The sequence below is a fragment of the Pipra filicauda genome, unplaced genomic scaffold (assembly GCF_003945595.2).
Source record: "Pipra filicauda isolate LSUMZ 115617 unplaced genomic scaffold, ASM394559v2 scaffold218_size1660888_pilon, whole genome shotgun sequence".
Lineage (NCBI taxonomy): Eukaryota > Metazoa > Chordata > Aves > Passeriformes > Pipridae > Pipra > Pipra filicauda.
Genome location: NW_024104330.1, coordinates 1426996 through 1445431, shown reverse-complemented (window position 1 = coordinate 1445431; position 18436 = coordinate 1426996). Strand labels below are relative to the sequence as shown.

At 38.6% G+C, this 18436-nt stretch overlaps 1 protein-coding gene across 1 annotated transcript; it reads left to right on the top strand.

Annotated features, from left to right (window-relative positions):
- Positions 1-7: 7 nt before the first annotated feature.
- Positions 8-18122, top strand: PECR (peroxisomal trans-2-enoyl-CoA reductase). Its single transcript, XM_027734703.2, has 8 exons — positions 8-126; positions 3129-3262; positions 9964-10129; positions 10804-10885; positions 13089-13185; positions 15364-15474; positions 16055-16166; positions 16289-18122. Exons 1-8 carry the CDS (start codon positions 12-14, stop codon positions 16375-16377), a joined length of 906 nt encoding a protein of 301 aa, XP_027590504.1. The 5' UTR covers positions 8-11; the 3' UTR covers positions 16378-18122.
- Positions 18123-18436: the final 314 nt, after the last annotated feature.

Sequence of the window (18436 nt, the reverse complement as noted above, 5' to 3'; positions counted from 1 at the left end):
GGAGGGGGAAGATGGCGGCGGGGCGAGGGCTGCTAGCGGCGGGGCTGTTCCGCGGGCGGGTCGCCATCGTCACCGGCGGCGGCACCGGCATCGGCAAGGCCATCGCCGCCGACCTACTGGCGCTAGGTGGGCGCGGGGAGGGGCGGGGGCTCCGCAGGGAGCCCCGGTGGGGCAGCGGGGCGAGGAGGGTGTTGGGGGTCGGATGAGGTTTGAGGGACGGTCAGGGAGTGCCCGGCGGGCTGCGGTGCGTTTTGGGGGCTGGCGGCGCTGCGAGGAGCGTGTGGGTGGGACGTTGTGACAGGGGCGGTGAAGGCGAGGGGCACAAGGTGAGGTTGGTGTGGGGCTGTGCCTTTGGACCCGCTGGCACGTAAAAGATTTTAAACTCGGCCGTCACAGTGAGGGTGTGTTAAACCCGGACCCTTTTTCTCAGACTCTCCCTTCAGTGAGTTTTCATCTTGAGTTAGCTGGAGGATTTATCGGGTTGTTGAACGGAGCCTCGCGGAGCAGAGTCGTTTTGAACTGCTGTCCACACAGTAACATTAGAGACGTGGCGCTTCTCTCTCAGTGCCTGTGACAGGAATGTCCTAAAGTTGAAGAACATCTTCACTGTGTGCTGCATGGGTTTTCTTTCCATGCTGAGTACAGAGAAGTGGTAAAACCTGGAGTGAAAGGTAGTCTCCTGACTCTCTGATATGAGGCCAGGAGAGGTAGAGGTGCCTCCTATATCCACCTTGCAACACCTTTCCTGCAGGTTTCAGCATGAGTGGTAGGGATCATTGGCATCAGACTGGTTTTGGATAGTTTATTATCGTGATTGGATTCACTGTCTTCAAAATACCAACACCAACATTATGCCTCTGGGTGCCACGCTGCCTGTGGTTTGCACTGCTGGAATGTGCGCTATACCATTGCACTGCATAGTAAACAGCTTTCTTTGTTAAGGCTGTGATGGGAGACATCTCTGCCTCTCCTGGCATTTGTCCCCCCAGATTTCTTGTTCTGTGTAGCTGAAAGGAGGATTAGTTCTGTTACCTTTGTATTACTGGGAAATAAACATTTCTCTTTGAGTGTCCTTACATGCTCCCTAAAAGAGGTTCTTTTTAAGCGTCAGCACGCTATTGGTTGATGATGTTACCCAGTTACCTTAAAATTGTGCTTCATTTGATAGTCATTATTTTTTTCAAGCAAAATAGAAATACAGAAATATGTCCATAGCAGGCTAAATAAAAATAAGGCTGCAAATGTCTACAAATCACTGGAGAGAAAATTAAGAAAGAGCTATGACTGAAGTCTGACTGAGCAACCTTCCTTACCTGTAGATTTGCAGGTTGCTATTGACAAGAAGATGATCAGGAGCTCTTTCCATGTATACCTTGTGCTTTAGGTATACATGGGGGGCTGCTTCCTATAGGTGTAGGAGCAATGACAGATGATGCCAGTCATTATGACTGTCATGAGGAAAAATAAATGAAGTAGTGTCAGCTTGTGCAGTAGTTACCAAGTGTTCCTCATGAGTTATAATCTCCCCCTCTCCCAGTTAGCATGGTTAGCAAAAATATAGTCTTTTACTGGACCTTATTCTCTATCAGGTTTTATATTAGTAAGCACTTAAGTTGATAAATATAACTGTGCTACTCTGGTTCAGTATTTGTATTAATTGGTAATTGTGTGTGCCATTTTATGGACTCTGCATTAATCAGGTGGTTGTTCAAGTTATCAGAGTTCTTAACTTAAAAAAATCAGGAGACCTCATAGACTACTATCTTTACATATGTTGTTTTAAGATGGCCACTGATTAAAGGTGAAGCTCCCATTCCTAGTGATATGTAGTTGCAGCACTTCCTTCTGGAAGAATTCAACTCTCTTTGTTGTTGTTGTTGTTGTTGTTGTTGTTGGTTGGTTGGCTTGGGGTTTTTTTGTTTTGTTTTATGTATATTTTGACAAGATAGCCTGAGTCAAATGACCAGCTTGCTGCTTCTTCCTCCCACTAGTTATTTTGAGTTGATTCTGGTGTTTGATCACATGAGAGGCCAAATTTCACTTGGCAACAGAGGAGGGGGAAAAAAACCTTACACCTGGCAAGATGTGAACTTTTTTTTTTTTTTTTTTTTTTTTACAGATTGAATGTGTTGAATTGGTTTATGTTAAAGCAGATAAGCAGTTGACCTGGTATGAGGAAGGGATGACTTCTGCTGGGATGCTAAGATTATGGAAGCAGCAGAGCAAACTGGGAGCAAGACATCCTTGCCTGCTTGGCAGTGGGAGCTAGTAATTTGCTTATCCATTATATGAAATTGCATGCCTGCTGGATTTGCACTAGGAATTAATTTGGTGTGCTTTGGTTTAGTCTGTGTAGTAGCAATTGCTGAAGCCTTAAAGCTGTCCTGAGTCCACTGGTGTGACAGAAGACTCTAGGCTGATTGTAGTGTCAGTGCTTGCCTTTAATTTGGCATTAGCATTGTTTTTTTCTCTGTAGAAGGATTCCTTCTGCCTCTAAATGCTGAAAAAAACAGAATACTTGAGCTCCTGCCTATTCTCCCTCTCCTTTCTGCAGCTCGGATTCTGCAGTGCCACAGGAAAGCATCTTCCTGCTGTCTGTAGTCTGCAGATAGGGATTAATCTCATGAGCCTATTATCCTTTCCTTCAGTCTCTGCAGGGTTAAAAAGCAAGGCATTACATTTGCTCACTGCTAGTCAAAATTACAGCCAGTCACAGAGTAAGATTATTTTTGTGGTTTTAGAAGCAAGCATTTTTTTGTAATCAAGACCTGCTGAAACATCTTTAAATCACTTAATTGATAAATGAGGCAGCTGTGAGCAGAGGCAGCAAAAGTGATGTCTGAAAGCTGCTTTGCTGACTCTGCAGCTCTCAGGCTGTCTTCCCCTCTGCAGGAAGGAGAGGGAACCTTGTGGACTTTTTTTTTTTTCATTGCTCTTTTCCTGGCACAGAGGGATCTTGTTGCTAAGAAGCACCTGACATCAGTCATTTCTCTCTCTTGCAAGAATTTCAACACTGTATCTTCTAGTCAGTGACTAATAATGGCACATTCTGCAAAGTATCTCCATGACAGTATTAAAAAAATAGCATAATTCCATTAGCTGAAGGATGTTTCATTTTGTCTCTACAGGTTGCAGTGTTGTTATTGCCTCTCGAAAATTTGACCGATTAAAAGCTGCTGCAGAAGAACTAAATTACAAGTTTTCTTCCATGAGTCCTGCCAAAGTAACTCCCATACAGTGCAATATCCGCAAGGAAGAAGAGGTAAAGACTCGTGATCTTGTTCTGGGGCTTAACATGTCAAAAGCATATTGTGTATATAAATTCTCACATCTCCAAAGGTCTCTGCCCCCTCAAAAATAGCTTAGATCAGAGTATGTGCTTTCTGAGGGAAGACATTTATTAGCCACCTGAGCAAGAAAACATTTGTAATTGCAAGTGTTTTTCTGACCGGGCTTACATATTTCAGAAATTTCTGGGAGAAGCAGGCCTTAAAACTGGCATGTTCTACAGCCGAGCCAGAGCCCACTTAGTGTGATTGTTTGTCACATTTCTGTGACAGAAGTGAGGGGGTGTAAACTTGTGAAGAGGGAGACCTCAGAATAGTTCCTTCAAACAAGAAGGCATGGGATCTCAGTGCTTGTGACTTGACACAAGTTCCATGCATTTTCAGTTTAGCTTGTATTAAAGCCAAAAAAAACCCCACAGATTTATAATATTTTAGTCATGTTTAAATTTTGGTTACAGCTTGAGGTGAGCCTCATTGCAAGCTTTATTACTATCCCGGTTAATTTTTTTTTCCTTTTTCTTCTTATTCCAAAAAATGAAAGATCAAGAGCCAAAGTCCTTAATCCAGGTTTTTCAGAAGTCTGCATGCACCTCCTAATTTTTTATCTGCGTAATTAAATATTTAAAAGTCCAACTTCAGGTTGGATTTTTAACTTATTGAAGACAGCTAGAAAATTTTCCAGTAACCACTGATTGCTACATTTTTCTTAATCTCTCAAGGTCTCTGTTAAATAACTTACATATTAATGACCTTCAGCAGCTATGAAGATGCTGGAAATAACCGAATATGTAACCATAAACCAAATAAAAAATAAAATTATTCTCTCCTGGAACAGTGCATACCATAAAATATTTATAGTGATATACTCAGACTTTCTCTCCTGAAGGAGATGAACCCCGGGGCTGTGCAGTATGTCACTTCACCTAGCAGTGAATTTTAAGTTTGTATTTACCAGCATCAGCAGTGCAACATAATAGGTTGTGACAGATGTCAGAGGGCAACTTACATGATTAAAGCTACAGGAAAGAAAAGAGGTAAAGAGAGAAAAAAGGCTTAAGCCTTTTTTCATGTCTCTTTCTTGCAGAAAGTACTCTGGCAGGCTTAATAATCATCTGCATGTGAGTCTTATTTCTGTATCAGTTTAAAAATGATTTAGTGGGAACTGCAGTGCCCAATGAGATGGTACAGGGCTTGGATGGTGAAATGAGGTAGTCTCCACTAAACTGCCATTCCTTCTTTGTTTCCTGTGTAAGTGTGGCTAAATACCTATTTGACAAAACAGGCTTAAGGGGCTTTGAAAATTTTTGAAGGTGCTTTTAAAGCTTTCTTCATAGTGCTGTGTAAAGCATTTAGATGTTATTCTGTCTTACAGGTAGCCATGCTTATACTTGAAGAAACTTTTGTCTTTGTTATTACCCTACAGTTTTATCATAGAATTGTCCCCTTTCCAGTTTAGTTTTAAGCTCTGTTCATTTAGAGACACACCAGAACTTTCTTAGAACTTTTCATATGATATTGGTGAAGTTTCTATCGGGTGTCGCCTGCCAGTGGAAGTTCTTTTTAACCATTGTCTTTTCAGGTCTGTATCTATTGAAGAAAGGATTCAGAGGAATAAGGCAGATTAAGCACCAGTCTTCAATTTATCAGTCATTGATCCAGTTTTATAGTTTGACTCACTTCAGTTCTTCAACTGCTTCTGTTCAAGTCCTTTTCAGAAAAAAATCACTATGAAAATTTCATAAGCCCTTTGCTGAAGATTTGAGTAAGGAATGCAATTTCTGTTGTATGTTAACATAAGAACTTGTGTACCTGTTAAACAAATATTTATCCATTCCAGATGCCCATCTCCAAGACCAGATTTTTTTTACTGGTCAGAGACATCCTGCGATTTTTGTTCTTTAGCTCTTGGTTTTCTGGCTCTGTTCTCCTTTAGTTCTTCAGGGCTTGAAATTCTCAAAGATGGCTAAATCCCAGCCACTTGTTATTTAATTTCTAAAATTACTGTTGGACCAGAAATATGTGGATCATGTTTTCAGCTTTTCCATTTGTAGTGAGGATAGCACTTCCTTACACTTAGGTATTTTGGTTTGTAAGTTGAAACTAGATAAGCTCAAATTAACAATCATTAACTTACACTGCTGAAAACTGTCAGCACTGAGTGTGGCAAGTTTTCCACAACCCACTGCTTACTATTGCTTATTTATTATATTTGCTAAGAGCAGCAATGGTGAATACTGTTTTCTAATTTGCACTTGATTGCCTTGTGGAAACTAGAGGAAAAGTACCTTTGGACATTACTTTGATTCAAAGAGCATTGTATATCCACTTTCAAAAGCTAACCTAAATTTTGTGCCTGGGACTTGGAGGCTTAAAAACAGGAATCAATAAAAGATGTAGTGGAGGATTTTCTAGCCTCGGAGATTAGACTTAAGTAGAGGCAACACAGTAATATAACTCACTTCAGTATTTTCACAAATACAGGAAGAGCTTCTTCTTAATAGTGGAAGATGGGATGAGAGGGCATATATAATTTTGGGTTCTCTCACAAAAGCAACAAAACTTGTACAACTGTGTTGGCTCTGTATGCTACACATTAATAGCTTTACAACTCATTGTCTGCTTTCAGCTTAGTATGAGAGAAGAGTATTTACCTCAGAAATCATGGAAACACATTGTTAGGTAGAGAGAACAGCCTCTGCAAGTATTCCATGTGAGTCTTTACGTCCTCTTTCTCAGCTCTTGTACCAGGTACCAAAGAACTTGCGCAGAAGAAAAACATTTTAAATGTTTCAACAAGGGAAAAAAAACTTAGGAGTTCAAGCCCTCTTAGACATCAGAACTGATCCATCACAAGCTACAAAGCCCAGGAAGCTTCCTGAAGAACTCCATAGTTCCTTTAGTATATCCTTTTCTCTGACATCTCACCAAAGTCTTTCTAAGAGTGAATCTTTCTTATTAAGGAAGCCACCGTGATCACCTGTAGGAACAAGCCATCTGTTCTTACTCTAGCATGCCATTTTTTTTTTTTCATCCCTCCTTCTCCATCAGTTCTGCATTTTTCTAAAGGCCTCTATGAATGCTGTCCTGGTTTTCATTTTATAACCAGGGAAACTGGAAGGAGGGACTTCGAATAAAGGAAATTTAAGAAAGATGAAGGTACTTTCAAATTGCCAGCTTATTATTTTTTTACCTTTATTTTTTTATCCTAAAGTAACTGACCTACTTTGAAGATGACACAGTTCATGCCTCTAGTTTGAATCTGTGAAATTCAAGCATTAGAAGATTCATCACTCATCATAAGGTGCAATATGTTTGTTAGAGCTCTTTCTGGCTTAGGAAAAGTCAAAGAAGGTGCAGTGAATTAATTGCTGCGGAAGCTTGATGGCAGATATCATGGGAATAGCTTAATTAATTCACATTTTTAAGTCTCTAAATCTTCATCCTCAGAAGCCCTCTTGCTTTCTAGCAAATCTTACTTTTCGTTTAATGTGCAAGAAATAATCCTGCTTGATGGAGGATTTTCAACCACTGCATAACCTGTCAAGCTTATTTTTGTCATGAGTTTGCTACTGCTTTTTACTAGTTTTCCATTGAGTGTTCTGTAAAGGATAAAACCCCATTTTTATTTTTTAAAATGGAAGAGTAGAGGGTTCTGGGATGCCAGTAAGAGGATCTGAGGCTTCTGTATTCTGTTGTTGTAAGGCCTTATCCTGGAGGAGTGGTTGTGTACCTCTCCCTTATCCTGTTGTCTGGAATATATATAGTGATAGATATTGCTTCTTAATGATTATTAAGCTGAAGTGATTTTAATTTGTTTGCATATTTGCTAGCACTGCCTGCATAATGTGTTGAGAGCAGGTCAGTTTGCTCTTGCTGAGAGGCAAACCAGACAGCTCTGCTGTGTGTGTGTCTTTTCCAACCAAGCTCTTTGTCCAAAATCCAAGGACATAATTAATCAATTTCACAGCCTCAATGTAACGGTGGCCAGAGCAGAGGAGAGAGACCCCATCCTTTTCCCATTATGAAAAGAGCTTTCTATTTACCTCTGTATGTGTTAGGAAGGGGAAGCAAGTATTTGTGGGTCTTAAATGTTGAGGTACGACAAATCTATTGATGGGGCAAGACATGAGGAACTTTTTACCCTTTTTGCTATATGCTGTGGACAAACATTTCTTTAACTGGCACCTAGATAAGTAGAAGACATGTCTAGGTAAGTGGAAAATAAAACCTTGTACTTCTGGTAGGCCACTGCTGTTCTTGAAGTCAACAATTCAAAATTCTGTGCACAGAATTTTCACACTCCAGCTCCAGCAACAGCACCTGCTGCTGGACCAGACCCCGAGGGTAAAACCTGTCACTTGGACATCTGACGAACAGGACTCCTTCAGACAGACTCCACACAGTACTACTTAGCACATACTTTGTGTCTGAGTTCACTAGTAGCTTTTCTTTTCCAATAAAGCTGTAGCTTAGCAGAGGCTCAGTTGGTTTATAAATACTTAGTGCCTGTCTGTGTGAAGCCTGTAGTGGAAGACTGTGGCTTGGTGGGGAGTTGTGGGTAAGAGATTCTTCTTGTTGTACTTTTAAATAACACAGCAATAACATGAAGTAAAAATGCCTGTTACCACTGTGCCAGAATGCCTACTAGTTCTAGTTCCCAAATAGCAAATCTCTAACACTCTGTAGTGGGCTGTTTGCCTGTGAGTTTTACTTAAGTTCAGGGTGACCTGTGAATGCTTGTGGACATTTGTCCAAGTACTGTCATCTCGGTTATCTGTGAAAGTGTGCTACTGCATAATACTTTTGAGTTGCAGTCACACACAAATGTCCCTTATTGAAGACCTCCAGTGTTTTAGTTTTGTCAGAAATCCCTGATTTTGCTGTTTTCAGTCTTTTTCAGGAGAATGTCCTACACTAGTAGCTCTACCTCATGAGGCTTTGCTTTGCTTACAAAGAGAGTCTTTAGTAACTTTTCTAAGTGGATTTTGAAATTATAGGATTAGAAAAGAATCTTCTTGAGTTCTTGCTGTGATTTAAATGTGTTCTACCAGACCCTCCTCCTCTCTTTGCTGGTGGCTGCTATCACTATGTTTACTGGGTGGTGACTGGGAGAAGCACTGCAACGATGCTTCCTCTACAGCACAGAAGACAGTGTGAAAATTGCTACAGTTGGAGCCACCTGAGCTGTCACTGGAGACCCTGCTGGCCACTTCTGGTTTTCAGAAACAGAACTGATATGTGTTTGTTGTTGTTGTTTTTTATTTATTTTCCCCCCCTGAGAATATGGTGCAAGAAGCATGGGGTATGGAGCAGGGCACCACTTCACCTTCATGAAATTCAAACAGTCCCTTCCCCCCAAACACACACTTCAGTTGGTCTGAGCCTGTAATTAGTATAATAATCCAGTGTATCACAGCTGTCACAGATGTTTTGGTTTTCTAGGGTTTTTTCCCCCTCAGAAGTGCACCTCAAGGTGCAGTGACCAATGTTAGGAATAAGATGACATTCAGAATTTAAAGATGGTGGTTTAAGTATCAAAATTATTTTCTTGAGGCCTTCTTTCTCAGCAGGCATTAGTTTTTCAGTCAGGCTTCAGTCACTCTGTGTTTACATTTTTTTTCTTCAGAGAGGTGCATCCTTACAGGATCCATACTATCCTGTTAAATCAATCCCAAACTGTTAGCAACAAAAGATATAAAGCAGCTATTTATGAGTTGCTGACATGGTGAGATACTGATCACGCATTTCTTACTCTTTTTTTTCTGACGTTTTCTACTGTTAACTATATGCTGAGAAAGGCTGATTGATATCCTTCCCCTAGTCCAATCTGTCTGAGCAGCAGCATCACTGCAACTGTTTATTTTTCTGGTGGTGTTTTGGTCTGCGTTTTATTTAACCACAGATGGTAGTAACTTCATGTATGCTTGAGTAGGAAAAACTGATGCACGGTATCTAGTTATGATTGATGATGTAAGCAGGAAACAGTCATGTTGTCCCATTTCCTATTTCTTGAGATAAAGGTTAAATTATTTCTTAGTTGCTATGGAGTTCTTATTACTATCTTGTAATAATATTTTTGCTAAAGAAGACAACTTGTATTTCCAGCATTTTTTAGAGTTCATGTTTTGCAGGGTAACTAACCTTCTTGGTCTGTGTAAGAAGATTGGCTGTTGCCAACTCATATGTCATAGTTTTAGTGAATGTACAAAACATTAAGGTAAGGATGTTAAAACTCCACAAGATTACTTAGATTTTCTATTTAAAATGCTCAGGTATACTGGCCAAATAAAAAAGCAGTAGTTACACTATATGGAGCTCTTCCAACATGTGATGTGAACACCCCCACCCTTTTGAAAAATGTCAGAGGATTCTTAGTAGGACTTATGTAGCAGGCTTCTGTGTGTGTTTGGCTATACAAATTGTCAGCAGCATAAATCCCCTTCTTTCAGTGCTGGTATTTTGTGTAGCACCTGCATTATACCAGCAAGATTTCCTAAATAAACATGGACACAGCCCAGTCCTTCTTGGCTGACCAAACCTGTCATAAGAATCTTACAGCCTCTTTGAAGGCCACACCTCCTCTTGTTCTGCGAAGAGGATATGAGAGAGAAAATACTGAGAATGAAATTGGGTACAGGGCTTAATCAGCATATCACACTAACAAATATTATTTCAGGTAGAAGCTTTGGTGAAGTCTACACTGAGTCTGCATGGGAAGATTGACTTCCTGGTGAATAATGGAGGGGGCCAATTTGCAAGTCCTTCTGAAGCCATCCGTGCAAAAGGCTGGAATGCTGTGATAGAGACGAATCTAACAGGGACCTTCTATTGCTGCAAAGCAGGTAAGGTCTGAACATTAAGCTATTTTTTTGGTTATTTGTTCTCTTTTTTTACTGCAGTACCAGAAGACAAGAAATATTTCCCTGCCTTCTTTTTTCCACACACTTATCTGACAAGTGGATATTTGTTTTCATGAATCTCATCCAAAGCTTTGCATTAAATGGTACATAACATTTGTTCATATATACAAAGATACATTTAGGCAAGTATGATCTTCTGGTTAAGGCCAGGTTTGGGGAGACAGTTGTCTTGGATACTCACTTAAAAGACTATAGGAAAACCACTTAACTTCTGGGGCCTGTATGCACTGTGTGTCACACAGGAAAATACTTCTCTCCTTCAGGGATATAAATTTAAGCTTAAATTTAAGTATGGTGTGTGATTCTCAGATAATATTTGGGATGTAGAAATGAAAGTAATTTACGTTACATAAAATGTAAAAACATGAAATCTTGATTTCCACCAAATGCTTCTTGACAATCGTTGAGCCTTACCTGTACTACACCTGTTGTCCCATAATCTCACCTCTGGCTGGGCAAGAGTGTGGTACAAAGAGCAGATTTGGGAAAATGTGTAACGTGATTGCAGTTAGGACTCCAAATTTGGCTTCCAATTGGCAAGTTCATTTGTATGCATTTCTTCTGATATTTATAGGTTATCTTCCTCCTTCATACAGTGTACAATGCCTGGATGCAAGAACATGGAGGAGCCATTGTCAACATTACTGCTGCCGTGAGAAATGGGTTTCCTGGAATGTCGTAATATATATTTTCTTTTTACATTTTCCTATGTTTTTCCTCTGGAAGTACTAGTTGCTCTTAAACACTTCAGAAAGGTGTGCACTGGGCAGCAGCAGAGTATAGAAATATAGCAGTTTGGTCAAGAGAGAGCAAGAGTATCACTTGGTTGAATGTGTGGGGTTCTTTTATTAATTCAGTAGGGACTACAGGAGTAAATGGCATCTCTGGTCTCTCTCAACTGTTTTGTAAGAAACTATGAAGCAAGACTTTCCAGTGAAGCTTTCATTGGAAATGGTGTGCTAGTGGGACCAGTTGGATGGAAATGCTCTTTCTCCAAATTGCTGGAGGGTTTTGCAAGAACTTGGCACCAGTTGCTTTTCTCTTCTATGCTCAGTTTACAGATCTTGATGGTGCAATGAGTTATGAAAATTGGACCAGGAGTAGGGGAGTAGGAGGAACATTTCTAGTACGTTACCAGGTTTTGGCTTTGTCCTTCAGCTCACATAATGCTTGCCTTTCCTGTTTTTCTTTTTACTCCCACTTTGTAGACATCTTTCTTGGAGAAGGTTTCTGATGCAAATAGAATCAATTCTATTCGCTCTGCTCCTTTCTTGACTGGGAGAAGGCTCATGGCTACAAACATATTGCCATGTTTGTAGTTTTATACTGATACAAATGATTACAGCCATGAAAATGGAACATCCTGTCCGTACTTGTACATGTACTATATTTGTGCAAATTTCTTTACCCTCAAAATGTAGGTGAGCAGGAGTTTTCCAATTTGAAACTTGCTACCACAAGAGTTCCAATTTGTTGAAAGGTAGTAATGCTCAGGAAATTAACTGTTTCAGCTATTTTCTTTTCAAAGGAAATTTGGAAGTTGTCAATGTGCTGCATGTTGACCGTTTCTTGAAAAAAAGTCTGAATTTCTTCTTTGAAACTTCCTTTTCCTCTTTTTTTTAAACTTGGAAATTGAGTTTCTATTGAAGAAAATACAAAAAAATATACTTTGAGCAAGTGTTGCATTACCTCTTTTTGTCCAGCACTGAAAGTGTTCAAAATTAAGAAGTTTTAAGGAACAGCAGAATATTTTCTCACTAGCTTGTTCTTGGCAGTACGGAATAAATTTCGAGATCCACAGGGTGGTGCTGAAGCTACAGTTATTTGAGTTTCTCCACTGTGGTAAAATCTGGCTGAATTGTCTTGTCAAATACGCTGAACCTGCATTTGAGAGTTGAACCATGAGAAAAAGCTAATTCTGAATAACAGTGGACAAGTTTTCCTAAATAACTAATGTGCATAGATGTAAGTGGATAGACAAAGCTACTTACAAGTCAAATTCCTGCTGAATTGATACTCTTTGTAGAAATGTACTATTGAAAAAGATTTGCCTTTACAAGTCCAGCCACCACTTGTGCCAAAAGTCACCTGATACAGTTTTCCATCAGTATTAATTTTGAACATAAAACTTGTCAAGTTTGCTCACAGTATGCTTGTGGGTTATTCATATGTTTAGACCAGAAGGAAATGAGTTATGTTTTCTTACATTTTTCTCAAGTTTTTTGTATTCTTTCCCTGGTATTTGAGAAGCTATTGCATCATCTCCTCTAAGTCTTTTTTGCTAGGCTAAAGAATCTGAATTCTATTTGTTTTCTATGAGTCCAACTGTCTACTATTCATTATTGCAGTATTTTTGTCTGCATTTGTTCAAATTTGTAATCATTTCAGACTAGTTTCCTGTAGCAGCAAGGTGTATGACTTCACTCCAACTCTTGTTGTCTCTATCTCCATCCATCTAGAGTAATTTTAGAATAGTGAGTGATTTTAATCCTGTCTGTCAGAAGATTTAACCTATTTTTCAGATCACTGTCCTTCCAAGTCTTGCTTTACCTCTGCAGCCTACAGGTAGTTTTACATAGTTTGAACTTTACCTCCTTGTTTCACATTTTATAAGCCTCTCTCTGCAGTAGAGTAGCTGACCTCATGTCACATTGGGGGAGAGACTGTAAGTATTTTCCAGCAATGACAGGAAATCATAGCATAGCTTGTTTAATCAGTGAAGCTATGGTCAAACTTACAAACTAGAGAATCTCTGTCTCTCAGAGTGTTGGTCCAGCCACAGAAAGCTACTCTGACTACCCCAGTGAGACTGCAGTAGAATTAATATTGGGCACTCCTAGCTGAGGGAACAGATGCTTCCTTTGCTTTCTTCTCTCAATAGGCACTCAGGAGCTGCAAGAGCTGCAGTGGATAACCTAACCAAGACTTTAGCACTGGAATGGGCTCACAGTGGAGTAAGAATCAACAGTGTTGCTCCTGTAAGTATATGATTAAACTTAGCAATCGTATGTGTTCATAATTAAAGCTTTCAGGCCAAAAGGAATTTTAAAATCTATAACCTGTAACTGATTTTGGATTGTTTATGCATTTATTTATTTATAATCACCTCATCTGTGTTCTTCAGGTCATTCGAGAGTGTTTTTTACTTTCTGGATGATGAGTCAGAGGATGTGGGATAAAATTGCTTCTGCTTTCTGCTTTGACTTGGCACTCTTGGTTGTTTTTTTTGTAGCTTAATGAAATGATACTGGTATGAGTTGGTCATCTGTTTTACAAAGCCTTGACATGAGATTACTGAATGCTTTGTGTTTCGATGATGGATACATTATTTCTGAGTTCATGAAGCTTTTTCTGTTTGAGGTTCAGGTGTGCTGATGGTTTCAACCTGTGTTTATGAAGTTAGTTTAAAAATCTCTGAATGTGTAACACAATGCCTTTTACTTTGTGTTCTACATATTAGATTTGCTTTAGACATAAAGAGAATGTATTTGGGGTGGACCTTCTCTCAGAGAAATCATATGCAAAAATGTGTGTTCTGATTTTTTTTCTTATCAAATTCATGCAGACAGGAAACCACTGTCAGCTAAAATATGCCTACCACATTTCTGAGGAAGTAGGCAGCAGGTAGCAGTTTTTTAAAACAGCAGTATGGAAAGAGCAGCTATATTTTGTAGTGGATAGTACTGCAGATACAGAGGTTATATTGAAGCTCTAGCTTTAACTTTTTAGATTGTGTGATCTGTTGTGATTTGTGTAATCTGCTCTTAACCACAATTTATTTTGCACATTTACTCTCTCGCAATCAAAAGAGGAAATGTAAACTTTGTGCAGCTACTTCTACAATCAGGAATTATCCTACCCACAGTAAGTGAGTGTCATAAGTGAGGTGTCATATTTGTTTAAGTGATCCCTAGGAAGATCTTGCTAGTATTTTTGTAGAATGTCTGTATATCCTGTTGTGCCCCTTGTCCTAAAACATCTGGCTCACTTTGTTTGGCGTAGCAGAGAATGCTTAATGGCAGATGTATGATGATCATAAGGTAGTGGCTTTTATGTAGCCTTTGTGAGACCCAATTCATCTGGAGACTTGTTAAATATTAACATCTACTGGCTTCTACTTCCTGTTGATTTGTTTTTTCTGATTTATCAAGTCTTGGGGAAGTAAGTAATTAAGACAGCATTATTATGTGAATATACTTTTCAGGCATGCTAATTACCTAATGAATCATGCTGATTATACATTATAGCACATGTCAAAAGAAGTTTTTGACAAGCAAACACTTCAGGGGTTTGGCTCTTTCATAAGTATTTGCTAGCTTTGTTACTATGCTGGTAACAGAAGTCCATGTTGTAGTTACAGTAATACTTCTGTCACCTTTGTGGACACACCAGGTTTGTGGTAACAGTATAAAACTGTTACTACTTTAGAGGAGCAGAGTAACCTGTACAGAATGGATACACAGAGAGGGAAACCTGTATTCTGGAAAAAATAGTTTCACATACATTATACAGATCTCTTAGAAATCTTAGTATGTGCTTTGTGGATGAATTCCAATTTTATTTGGTTTAAACTTCAGTCCCAAAGATTCTGTCCTGACCAACGGATGTAACCCTGTGTTCCCATTGCTGTAGCCTTCATCTTCCCTCTCAAGACTAAACTGGACTGAATAATCATCAAAGGAAACACAGTCACCTTTTTCTGTTTCTACAGCAGCTAAGTAGGGAGAGCTGGAATTCTGACTGAAATCTGTCTGCTTCCATAATTTGCGATAAATCCGTCTCGTGTTCTTACAGGTGACAAGACACTGGAGAACTTGTTCTTTGGGCTTTGTAGTTTCCTGCTGTAAGTTAGCATGAAATGCTTGTAATTTCAAAGCAGCCTCTGAGTTTCTTTATACTCCATTTTTTGGTTATTGAAGTGACAGTGGAGAATTGGAATAATCAGAAGTATTGTGCTTGAATAGAGAAGTGGCTGGCAGCCAAATTACCTTCTTGTATAAATTATACTATTCCATTACATTTAAAAACTTGCATTCAGCTGCTCTTTAGGTAGTTTAATCCCATAGGAAATCAGTGATGACATCTTCACAATTTTAGAATGATCCATTTAAACATACGCAAGAGAACTTAATTTTCACTATGCTGTTTTGAAATAGGGACTAGTATTTTCGGAAACTGCTGTTGCAAACTATGGAGAGCAAGGTATAATGATGTGGTTAAAGAGCATTCCAAAGGTTCCTGCCAAGAGGTCAGCGGTTCCTGAGGAGGTAATGTGTTTCAGAACATTTGTGATATTTCTACTTCTGTGTCTCTATTTAGAAGACATTTTATTATATGGAGAACAAAAAGACTTAATTCTGCACTGTGATGGAATATTTAAAAAGAAAAAAAGCTCGTAGTAATGCGTAGTTGTGCCAAGTGTGAGACTTAACCAGTCACTGATATACGAAAATTTAATTCAGCTGCCTCTTACAGCTGAAGTGTTTCATGGTAGACATTAGTTCCTGAAGAAGTTGACTTCCAGGAGGAAGGAATGAAAGAACAAATATTAAGGTGAAAAAAATTGTATCTTAAAAGTACTTAGCTCTCTTCTACCAAGAATGTGCTTATTTGATAGATTGGTCCACATTTTTGTTTGATTTTTAAGCATTTGATGCTGAAAGTTTATTGGTTTTCCTCTGATAAGTGCTTGATGGTTATCACTAGGAGGATGGTTTTAAGATTGTTACAGTTTTTGCTGAGTGGAAAATGTTACAATGTCTTACCTGTAAAAGTTTTTACAAGCCTCTTTGACATAAACAGTTCCCAGCGGTCTAAGAAAGATTAAAATTGTCATTCTTTTGACAGGTCTCTCCTGCAGTGTGTTTCCTACTATCTCCAGCTGCTTCTTTCATAACTGGGATAACCATGGTCGTGGATGGTGGCCAAAGTTTATACAGCCATACCCTAGAAATACCTGGTAAGAAATGGGTTACAAAATAATGACCTTCAAGTGACTGAAGTTGGGCAATGGGAGGACACAAAAGTAAAATGCCTAGTTTCTCAACCAACTAAATATGTTCTTTTATTTGTTTTCCTCAGATCATGACAGATGGCCTGCACCACCAGAAGGAAAAAATTCTGAAATGCTGAAAAAGCTTCTTTCTGGCGAATTCAAGCCAAAGCTGTAAAAGAAGGAGATTTCGCCTTATTCCCAATTGCACACTTGATGATAATCTCACTTTGTGATTTGAGTTTATAATTCTCATTAATAATTTAATTTCCCATATGTAACTACATTGAGTGTCTTGATTTTCACTAGTTTATGTTTAAAACTTGAAAGACTGTACACAGTAAATATCTTCTCTGGAAACACTTTCCATTCAGTCTTTTGGGAAGGGGAGGTATAAAAGACAAGTTGTCCATTTGCATAGGCATTAAGTAATGAAGAATCCCAGCCAGAAGTGAATAAAAAGAATACTTATTTTGAAGTGAAGGGAGCCGAGAGGAAATGTTTTGGAATCCTTCAATTTAGGGAGAAGGTAATTTAAATCTCTTGTTATTAGTTGGATCAGTAACCATTGAGGTAACTGTTATCTCTACACTATTTCTGTTCAGCCACACACTGAGTGCTCAACAATAGTTTTAAAGACCAAGTACAGTGAGTATTTCCCTGAAAATAATTAAAAATAAAGTGGAATACTGTTATTAATGTTTCAAATAAATTGGCATATTGTACTGGGAATGTTTTGAATTGCTTGCAAATACAATTGCATAATAGAGCTGACTGCTACTTAAATTTGATAATAAAATTATCAGATAAATTTAAACTTTAACATACAGTTAAAGTTGGATGGAAAGCTGTAGATTCAACAATTTAACATGCAAAATCTTGAAGCAAAATCTGTGGTGTGTAATGCAGTGCTCTCTGCAGTGTGCTCTACTAGTAAAGGAGAGATTGGTAATCCTTTTTTTACCAGTTAAAATGCTTTATCCATACTGTGTTGTCTTACACCGTTAACAGAATTTTGTTCATTAGTGTCTCTAAAATAGATGTGATATTTGTGAATAATGCAGAGATGCCATTTAAGAACCAGAAATCTTGCAATGTATGACTTGAAAAGGCTATGTTCGTAGTTTTTCTTATTCACTTTAAGGCAAATGTTCCCATGTCTTCCATCTCTAGTGAAAATATAAATAAGTAATGACTGTGTTTGCTGTAACAACTGAAAACTGTGGAATCAAGTTGCTGCTATAGAAGCGAACTTTTTATACTTCATTTTGGACTGAATGTAAGAGTCTGCCAGTTACTTGTACTCTGCAAAGATGTTTGACCTTTATGTTTTTCAGTAAAATGTGAGTTCTTACATAGGTACATGTAGATTGCTTTTCATGAAAATCTGAATTCCATTTTTGGGTGGGAAGAGAGGTTTGAGCCTAAATATGTGCTCTTTCAGGTGTATCCTCCTTCCTTGATAACTGGATGGTCATTTATGCAGTTGTGAGAAACTTGTTCAGAGATAAAGTCAGCTTTTTTCAAACCTCTCGTGAAAGGTATATTTTGATTATTGCAAATATTAGTTTAGGGTACACAGTAAGAGAATTCCTGGAAGAAAATGCACCTGTTAGATGACTAACTCTAGGAGTCTAGCCCATTGCAGTGAATGAAATTATTTAGTTTATTAAGACATTATTTCTACATTCTTAACATCTTTCTGGAAGAGAAGGTTAAATGTGAATGTGTGTGCTTCAGACTTGTGGAATTTACTTTCTCTTTGTTTGAATGTGAGTTTCTATGGACTGTGAATTTGATGTGAGATGGAAGTGAATTGCTAAAACTAAATTACTTTTTATTATATCCCAGAACTGTTCACTATAGAATTTGAGTATAAACTTGGAAATAATAAATTTTTAATCTTGCAGATTTCCTCTTTAACTATGCTGGAGTGTGAATATTCATAAAGAGGGGACTTTTATATGGTGAAATGCATCATTCTTCTCAGGAAATGGAATATTAGAAAGGTGGGCATTCACCTGTGTGGGAGATAGGTTCACTCTGCAATTAATAAACTCCTTCACAAGTAAGAACTATAACAAACCTTTCTGCTTGGGATGAATAAAAGGACCTTTTATTTGACCTCTCCTTCTTCAACTTTCAGCCAAGCAATGGATGTACTACAAAGATGAAAGCTGATGCTTTAGAAGAGGCTGTGTGTGCTTTTTCCCTAGCAGGAAGTTGAAACAGCCAGC